The 9,887-nt window shown below is 38.3% G+C and overlaps 1 protein-coding gene across 1 annotated transcript; it reads left to right on the forward strand.

Moving 5' to 3' along the window:
* LOC105158659 (26S proteasome non-ATPase regulatory subunit 1 homolog A) lies at positions 491–9,881 on the forward strand. Its single transcript, XM_011075484.2, has 13 exons — positions 491–950; positions 2,391–2,454; positions 4,526–4,631; positions 4,809–4,920; positions 5,004–5,172; positions 6,167–6,636; positions 6,753–6,888; positions 6,981–7,229; positions 7,323–7,543; positions 7,637–7,895; positions 8,123–8,355; positions 8,431–8,923; positions 9,256–9,881. Exons 1-13 carry the CDS (start codon positions 799–801, stop codon positions 9,577–9,579), a joined length of 2,988 nt encoding a protein of 995 aa, XP_011073786.1. The 5' UTR covers positions 491–798; the 3' UTR covers positions 9,580–9,881.

Here is a 9,887-nt window from a genome sequence, read left to right on the forward strand (position 1 = left end):
TCACTATGATGATATGGTAAAATGAATAAGTCTAATTATTTTATTGTTGCAATTTTATATAAGTTTTATAATACTTTTAATAATCTTCACGATAGAAAATATATTTTTCAGAAATTATAAATTTTTATTTCTTAAAACTAAACCTTTAGGCCCCGTTTACTTAGAAGGATCGAGTTTGATATTTCTATCAATCAAGGTCTATTTTTCATTTAGCCCCAACTCAATATTAATCTGGTTGGCTCGTTATTAATTGTGACAAAGACATGACTGAAATTATAAAATTATCTATCTCATTTTAATACCATCATACAAAATAAAAGAACCCTTTGAGTAAATTACATTTTTTTTTAAAATTCTTTTTACTAAAAAAAAATAAAATATATTTGATAGCACATCCTCAATAATCTTTTAAGTGCATCTCATATTAAGAAGTCCATTTATGATGTCTTTCCACTACGATTTTTATATTTCAAGCGGAGGAGGTGTTTGGAAATAAAGGAGAAAAAGAAACAAATCAGAAAAGAGCTAAAAGGGGTTGAGTTGCCGATCCCACAAGAAACTCCGACAGCCTAAACCCCAAAAGAATAAAGATCAAGAATTTCAATTTGCGAACACCCTTCAGTGCCCTCACCTGAAAATTCTTTCTGGAATCCACTTCTGCTCTTCGTTTCCAAATATTTTGACATTGTTAATGTTAGTCCTAGTTGGTTCTGCTTTGTAGTAAGCCTCCTCTTCTGTGGCCTCCCAGAAAACCCTTGACCCCCAAATTCCTCTGGATCCAAGCCCTGGTTTTGTACAATGGCTGCTGCGGCGACTATGGTTAGCTCGGCGGGGGGGCTACTGGCGATGCTGAACGAGAGCCACCCGGCTCTTAAGCTACACGCGCTCTCCAATCTCAATGCATTTGTTGACTACTTCTGGCCGGAGATCTCCACTTCCGTCCCCATCATGTAAGCTATTTTTATTTCCACTTTTATCTGATTATATGAATTAGCAGTTTGGTAGCTTGACTTTTTGTAAGGAAATGGTATTTTGAGACGTCGAGTTGAATTTGGGAATTTCTGACTTGAGTTCCTTATTGGTGTGTTGAGCGTGTTTGGTTTTCGCTGTGATTGTTATCTGTCTTCTCTTTTGGGTGTAGTGTGCGGGTTTGTTTGGCATAGTGTTATAAGAATTATTCAATTTTGGTGCTTGGGTTTTAGAAATGGCATCAAACTTGTGGTAAATGGGGTGAAGAGAACTGCAACTTGAGATTATTTGAGTTATGGGCCTTGAATCTAGTGGGTTTTACTGTAAGCCAAATTTTGAAAGAAAGGGAAATGAAAAGAGGAGGAACTTAAAATGTTGTGGAATATAGTGTAGATTATGGTTTTTTTAGAAAGTTAGGTAAGATGAAAAACCTTTTTGTTTTGGAATGGGGATCAGGTGGCTGCAGACTGGGCGTGGTTGATGGAGGGGGTCAACTATGGTTAATACAGCTTCTTTGAATGAATAGACTGCAAGTGTGATGAGGGTTATCTGTTTACTTGTATTTGTATCAGTAAGTTTTTTATATTGTGATATTCAGCGTGTCTCACTTCCGGGTGATTGTTATCTGCCTTTGTTTTTTTTCGGGTCCAGTGTGGGGGTTTGTCAGAAACACTGTGATAAAAATTGTTTGATTTTGGTGCTTTGGGTTTATGTTTAAGAAATGCCACAACATTGTGTGAAATTGGGTGAAGAGAACTGCAGCTAGAGATTGTTCAAGTTATGCACATAAGCTAAACATTTTAAAGTAAGGGAAGTTAAAAGAGAGGAAACTTAAAATGTAGGGAATATAGTGTAGATTATGGTTTTTAGATTGTTAGATTGATGGAATCAAAACCTCTTTCTTTTGGGATGGGGGTAGGGTGGCTGTAGACTGTGCATGTGGGGGAGGTGGAGGGGGTTTCCTGTGGTTAATAGGGTTTCTTTGAATGCATAGAGACTCCAAACTTCTGATTAGTGTTCTTTGTTTGCCTGTGTTTGTCTCTATAAATTTTTTTCATCTTGATAAAAACATGCATTAGAATTCAGGTATTAAGCATACCTTACTTCTGGCTAGAGGCTTTTCCATCATGTATGCCAAGCTGGGGATATACTGCTTTATCTAATTCCATAGTTAGCTTTAATTGTACTGCTACTTGTTTAAGGAATGCCTTGAATCAACCTTCTGTTTCCTGTCAACTATGGTCTACTCAGAAACTTTTATTTGATCCTGCATCTCATCATGAGATTCTTCTTAATACTTGTGCATGTGTTTTAGTATTTGTAATTTGCTTTGAGCTGCATGCAGATTGTGGTTAAGTCCCCTTGCTTATAACCTTGGCTTATAAAATGTATAATATTATGGCCTCGTTATCTCTGTGCAGAGAAAGTTTATATGAAGATGAAGAGTTTGACCAGAGGCAACTAGCTGCCTTGCTTGTCTCGAAGGTGATTCTTTGTGTGTTTAGTTGTTCATTTGTTTGTTATATAGGATAATCCTATATTCCTTCTCAGACGACTTTATTTAGGTGGTCAAGTGTTCCCTTGATTGCCTACTTCTTTAGTCCATCAAAAGGTTACCTACTGTTATGTCCGAAGTGAGTTGGTGATTCCTAGCATGAGTCCTAATTATAGCATGGGTCTTTTTGCTCACTCTTCTAAATAAAGTTCTTCTACGGCTTCAATCCTTTGTAGGATTTCCAAGCAGCTATTAAGACACAGAAATGCAATTGTTGAGGAGAAACTTGTATGCTTTTGATTAGGATTTACTGGGTCTACCATTGGCTTGACATCTTCTTAGACCTCATGTAAACATCTATGATTAACTTCAAAGCAGGCTGTAAATGGGAGACACTCTGGAGCATAAATGCATAAGAACATATATTCTTTTATGTTTTCAACATTATTATTACAAAGAAAAGTTCTGAGTAGTTTGAGGATAGTCATTTGGAATATTAACCTTGTCAACATAAATATTCTGAGCCAATCCTTTTAGGGCTTTTTACTGGTCAAGAGAATTTTGAAGTATCTCTTTATCATGCTTAAGTGAGTTAACTTTTCTATTGATGACTTGGACATGCTGAAGTTTCTTATCATATTTCTGCAAATAGAAGCAACTGATTAAGACTGGTTACCTTGAAGGATGCAAAGGCTTTGTCCTCCTTTCGGGTTTTGAAGTTCTGCATTGGGTGTTTTGGATTATAGTTCCTGACAAGCACGCATGCCTTGAGTTATCCTCATGAAGTTCTCTTTCGCATGGTTAACTGTCATTCAGTGGTTGAGTTGATCATACTTTTTCTTTTTTTAAAAAAAGGATGCTACTTATTCATTTGACTACTATTCTCCTATTTGTAATGAGTATTTTTTCCTTATAAAAACATCTTGAGGCCAGGAAGTGAAACACTATGAAGATTCTCACTTCAGTTGCTCAACTTATGATCTACAGTCAATTCAAAGAGATTGGGTTTACAGCTACCCTGAGTATGCTCATTATTTTCTGCTTAGTCTGTCTCATCCATATGTTTTGTCCAGTTGTGCGGGAGAAATTATTTAGATATTCAGCTTCATATGACTCATGTTGGTTATAGATATGCCATTTCAAAGAATCGAGGATATATCGAGGAAATACCATTTTAAGGAAATTTGTAAATTGAGATATTAACATAAACCATTAATATTTCGCCTTTTCCATGAGTCAACTCCAATGTTGTGGTTTGGTGCAAAGACAAATTGTACACGCATATATATGAGAATGAAATATGTTGTTAGAGTCCTGTGAAGACAAACCTAAACCATACTTGATATAAAAAATCTTAACATAAAAAATCTCCATCTTATGTATTTTTAGATGAAGAAATTAATGATGTTTAAGTTCATTCAAGATAACGACATTTGTGACCTAAGCAATGTGATTTCGGAACTATCTATTTTTAATGGAAATTCTATATCAGCTTTTGGTTGAACCTTGGCTCTGGATATCTGGTGCCTGTTTGGACTGTCCTTTTTAAATTGTTGCTTGACTGGTTTTGGTGGAATAAGTCGTGTTCCTGCATATCAAATTTACTGTAGGTGGTGGATTGGCTTGAAGAAATATCACCCTGGTAGCTTAACTGGTTGGGACAGCAATATTTGTTTACAGTTATTCAATATGCTTATCTCATTAATGTTGAACAGTAGTAAAATAGATGTTATTAGTACTGGAGGTAGTATCATGCAGGTAAAGAAATGCTTATTTATCTTCTATCCGACTATTGGTAGAATTCTCCTTGTGCACTGCCACCCATGGATCTGTATTGGAACACTCCAACTGTATGCCGTCAAGTAACAGCCTCTCTGTTATCTAGCTTGTTACATTTTAGTAGTCTATGCCACCAGTTTAGTGTTCTTCTAGAATTCAGCCTTTTTTGGTTGGAATTACTCTTGACTATATTAGATGACATTTATTGGATAAATCATTTAGTATGCTTGTTTTGACATTTTCATATGGTCCTTAACAAATTTTCATGGACTCTCTCATCAGGTTTTCTATTATTTGGGTGAACTTAATGACTCATTGTCATATGCCCTGGGAGCTGGCCCTCAATTTGATGTGTCAGAGGATTCAGATTATGTCCATACCCTTCTTGGTAAGAATTTATCTTTGCATCTTTCATTTGGAAATTGTGAAAAACTCATGGTCCAACACTCCCCTTACTTTATTTCAGTGGTCACTTATAGGTATAATACATAGATAAGTTGTTATAGAGTCTGCTTTCTATGCTTGGATCTTCTAATAGTTTCTATTATGTTCTTGTACCCCCCAGCCAAAGCAATTGATGAATATGCCAATCTGAAGACTAAAGCAGCTGAGGCAAATGATGAATTAGCAGTGGTTGACCCTAGACTGGAGGCAATTGTCGAGAGAATGCTGGATAAGTATGTGAGATAACTTCATGCTACTGAACGTAGTAATATGGTTTCTTCAGCTTACATGTTGAATTTTCTACCCTTTTCTACAGATGTATAGCAGATGGAAAATTTCAACAAGCTATAGGAATGGCCATTGAATGTAGACGATTGGATAAGCTTGAGGAAGCAGTTATAAGGAGTGATAATGTTCATGCTACTATTAATTATTGTATTGATGTGTCTCATTCCTTTGTCAACCGAAGAGAATATCGTCTTGAGGTGAACTCTTTGGGAGCATTTATATTCATTTTCATGCAGACCTTTTATCATAAGCTGATAATTGAGCACTTCTGTTTCAGTTGCATATATTACATATATATATATATAAATTTATTTATTTATCAAAAAATTCCTGCGTAAGTGTTTGAATGATGTCTGTCCATCTTCCTTGCACTAGCCTAATGGGCTTCTAGGCATGGATCAGAACATGCCTGTTGCTTTCTAAACTACATCTATATGAAGGGTTTAGAAGTAGTAAAGAAAAGTGTAACTCCAAAATTACATTTTGGTATTCAGTATGCATTCATATCCATAGTTTTATAACTCTTTTTATTGAATTTGATTTCATTATTGGTTTTTTACTTTCTTTTGTATTACTTTTTCAGTTTAAATGTTTTGGAGAAATAGTTGGTTTGGCCCAATTGGAATTGAGTTCAACTGGTTAATGCTTTAAACATATATGGATAGTAAGATTAGTTGTTGTTCGATAATGAATCCTTTGTTCAATCTGATTGATAATTATACAGAGATATCAATTTCAGTTTTTCAATTATTAGGTTTATTCTCAGTTGTATAGACCAACACCCTAGAGTGATTCATAACAATCGTATAAAAAGATTTACAGGGATCTCTTATTATACATGTTTGGTATTATTTAGCTCATACCCACTTCTTCTTCCATGTTTAATTATTAGTTCAGTCATTTATGAGATGCCATGGCCTTTTGTTTCTAATCTAATTAGGAGCCTTTGCTTGCTTGCTTCATGTATCTTGTAGAACACCTCCCCCCCCCCCCCCCGGGCGCCCAAAAACATAAAAAAAAAGGGGAGACCCCCCCCCCCCACGGGCGCCCAAAAACATAAGAAGAATAGGGGAAAAGAAAAAACAAAGTGCGTAAACATTGAAGAACAGATTCCCTGATCTTGGATCTATTGTTCTCCACCAACTGAAAGAAAGACAATAAAAATGAAGTCTGATCTTTCACTTATCACAGGTGCTCCGTCTTCTTGTCAAAGTGTATCAGCAACTGCCATCTCCTGATTTTCTGAGCATTTGCCAGCGCCTAATGTTTCTGGATGAGCCTGAGGGTGTTGCAAGCATATTAGAGAAACTCTTGCGATCAGAAAATGCAGATGATGCACTGTTGGCATTCCAGATAGCATTTGATCTGGTGGAAAATGAACACCAAGCTTTCCTTTTGAAGGTGAGAGATAAACTTCCCAGTGCCAGGTCACAGCCTTTAGGTCCTGTGCAGTCAGGATCTCCTCAGCCAGATTCTGTGCCAAGTGGAAATGTCCTATCAGAGGATGTTCAAATGACAGATGGAACTCAAGCAGATGGTGGTGCAACAAGTCCCGATCCAAGTGAAGTAGTTTATGCTGAGAGATTAACAAAGATAAGAGGAATTTTGTCTGGCGAGACTTCTATACAGTTGACTTTACAATTCTTATACAGTCATAACAAGTGAGGAGATTTTCATTCCCATTTGTTTCTTTGTATTTATTGACCCTAACCAGGTTCTCTTCATATGCTTAAGTAAAGTGGTCAAAAGTCTAATGAATTTTCTTATCTTCTTTCAGATCGGATCTTCTTATTCTTAAGACAATAAAGCAGTCTGTTGAGATGAGAAATAGTGTGTGCCATAGTGCAACTATATATGCTAATGCTATTATGCATGCGGGAACAACTGTGGATACATTTCTTCGTGAGAATCTGGTATACTACTGAGTTGTATTGTTTTCCATCATATATGGTTCCATATTCTGCATTCTCTTCTGCTTGCTAAGTTTGTGTCTCTGAATTATCAGGACTGGCTGAGTAGGGCTACGAATTGGGCTAAGTTTAGTGCAACTGCAGGACTTGGGGTTATCCACAGAGGCCATCTGCAGCAAGGGAGATCTCTCATGGCACCTTACTTGCCGCAAGGCGGCGCTGGTGGTGGCGGCAGTCCATACTCTGAAGGTGGAGCATTATATGCTCTTGGCTTAATCCATGCAAACCATGGGGAGGGCATCAAACAATTTCTTCGCGAGAGCCTCCGTAGTACTAATGTTGAGGTCTGTGCTTCAGTTTCAAGTCATACTATTATATAGGTCCCCTATGTTTATCATTAACCACTAGTAAATGCTGGATGTTAACTAATGGTGCAGGTTATTCAGCATGGTGCCTGCCTGGGTCTTGGTTTGGCAGCTTTGGGGACTGCTGATGATGACATTTTTGACGACATAAAAAACGTGCTTTACACAGACAGTGCTGTTGCCGGTGAAGCTGCTGGTATTAGTATGGGTTTATTGATGGTTGGAACTGCAAGTGAGAAAGCTAGTGAAATGCTTGCTTATGCACATGAGACACAGCATGAGAAGATTATTAGGTAAAACTAGATTTTGCATCCAAGGCTGGATAGATGACTTTATCTCTCATCTTTTGTTCCTCAATATTTTGTTTGGTTATGGCATGTTAACAGGGGTTTGTCATTGGGGATTGCGCTTACAGTTTACGGAAGAGAGGAAGAAGCAGACACGCTCATTGAGCAAATGACTCGAGACCAAGATCCTATATTACGTTATGGAGGAATGTATGCTTTGGCATTGGCATACAGGGGAACAGCAAACAATAAAGCCATACGTCAACTGCTGCACTTTGCTGTATCAGATGTGAGTGATGATGTCAGACGGACTGCGGTGCTTGCCCTGGGGTTTGTTCTGTATTCCGAGCCTGAACAGGTTGGTTTTATTGGAAAAGCTAATCCTGGGGTGATTCTTTGTTTGTCCATGCTTGTAATTATCGTTGGACTCATGGTATCTGGCAAGATCTTTGGTTTTTCTGATGCTAAACTTATCTATCATTTATTGTGTATGTACCGTGTAGAACCTTTGAGGTCTGAGGTTGGACCATCAGGCAGGTGTTTTTCTGACAACTAGTTTTTATTCTCTGCTTCCTCCAAATGCAGACTCCTCGAATTGTGTCGTTGTTGTCTGAGTCCTATAATCCACATGTTCGTTATGGTGCGGCACTGGCGGTTGGAATTTCTTGTGCAGGTACTGGTCTTAGTGAGGCCATATCATTGCTCGAGCCATTGACATCAGATGTTGTTGACTTTGTTCGTCAAGGTGCTCTGATTTCAATGGCAATGGTGATGATACAGATCAGTGAAGCCAGTGATTCTCGTGTTGGTGCATTCAGGTATTAATCTGGTTGATATTTTGATTTCACTTATGCTTTTATGTCTTTTCAGCTTACCTTTTCCTGAATGCTTAGGCGGCAATTGGAGAAGATAATCCTTGATAAGCATGAAGACACAATGAGCAAGATGGGTGCAATTTTAGCTTCTGGAATCCTGGATGCTGGTGGGAGGAATGTAACCATCAAGTTACTTTCAAAGACAAAACATGATAAAATTACGGCAGTTGTTGGTCTGGCTGTGTTCACTCAGTTTTGGTACTGGTACCCACTTATATATTTTGCTAGTCTTGCATTTTCACCTACAGCTTTTATTGGTTTGAACTATGACCTGAAAGTGCCCAAGTTTGAGTTCCTATCACACGCAAAGCCATCATTGTTTGAGTACCCAAAGCCTACTACTGTGCCTACTACTACATCAGCTGTTAAGCTACCTACTGCAGTTTTATCAACCTCAGCAAGAGCCAAGGCCAGGGCTAATAAGAAAGAAGCTGAGAAAGCAAATGCTGAGAAGACAAAACCAGGGTCTGGAAAGGGGAAAATGGGTGACAAGGATGGGGACTCCATGCAGGTTAGTACGGCCCTTTCTAGTTGTATATGATACCATGTTTTGTTTCTTCAACTCTTTTCTTTATCCCTCATTGTTGGCATGTTAGTGCTGCATTAGTTGCTGGCGGATACTCCTGCATATGGTTTGTTCTTGTGTGGGGGTTGCAGGCGGTTTGGTTTATGAGATGTACTTCCTACCATTCAAGAGACATGATGCAAATTTGCAATATTTATCAAATGAAAAACAAAAGAAGTTTCCCCATGTGGATGCTGTTTGTTTTGCTCTACTGCTCCATGTGAACTGATGTTTGTTGCTTTTGAATTTTTGAGCTTTTCTATGTTTCCTTTTGTTAGGTTGAAAGCACTGTAGAGAAGAAGGCTGAACCTGAGCCTTCATTTGAATTATTGACCAACCCTGCCAGGGTGGTTCCTTTCCAAGAAAAATTCATCAAATTTCTTGAAGACAGCAGATATGTGCCAGTGAAGTCGGCCCCTTCAGGATTTGTGCTGTTAAAAGATCTTCGTCCAAGTGAACCTGAAGTATTAGCTCTCACTGATGCTCCATCATCCACAGCATCAAATGCTGGTGCATCAGCCACTGGACAGCAGAGCTCGGCCTCGGCAATGGCAGTTGATGAAGAACCTGCACCACCCCAACCATTTGAATATACATCTTAGTTTGTTTACACGGGAGAGCTCTCTTTCTTTATGGAAGTTCCTATGGAGAGGCTTGATACATTCGAACCTGCCTGAAAGTATGTAATCAATGACCAGTCTTCTGCAAAACCTTGAAATTGAAGCTGATCAAGTCAAGCTGCTGGGATTTTGCTCTTTCTGTGCGCCACTTCTCACTTTCTTGCTGTATGTTGTATTCTCTGAAAGAATGGCAGGAGCGGAAACTGCAACACTGGAGTTTCCATCCAGAAGAGGTGTAGGATATGGACATGCATTTTCACTGCAAGGTGCATCTATTTACACGTTGTCAG

Source organism: Sesamum indicum, linkage group LG3, assembly GCF_000512975.1.
Source record: "Sesamum indicum cultivar Zhongzhi No. 13 linkage group LG3, S_indicum_v1.0, whole genome shotgun sequence".
NCBI classification, from domain to species: Eukaryota; Viridiplantae; Streptophyta; class Magnoliopsida; order Lamiales; family Pedaliaceae; genus Sesamum; species Sesamum indicum.

What these genes read in the sequence shown, in the direction of transcription:
- LOC105158659 (XM_011075484.2), top strand. Translation starts at nt 799, where the DNA reads ATGGCTGCTGCGGCGACTATGGTTAGCTCGGCGGGGGGGCTACTGGCG. An exon ending in TTATGTCCATACCCTTCTTG is followed by an intron (nt 4,632 to 4,808) that starts GTAAGAATTTAT and finishes TGTACCCCCCAG; the next exon opens with CCAAAGCAATTGATGAATAT. An exon ending in TCTCGTGTTGGTGCATTCAG is followed by an intron (nt 8,356 to 8,430) that starts GTATTAATCTGG and finishes CTGAATGCTTAG; the next exon opens with GCGGCAATTGGAGAAGATAA.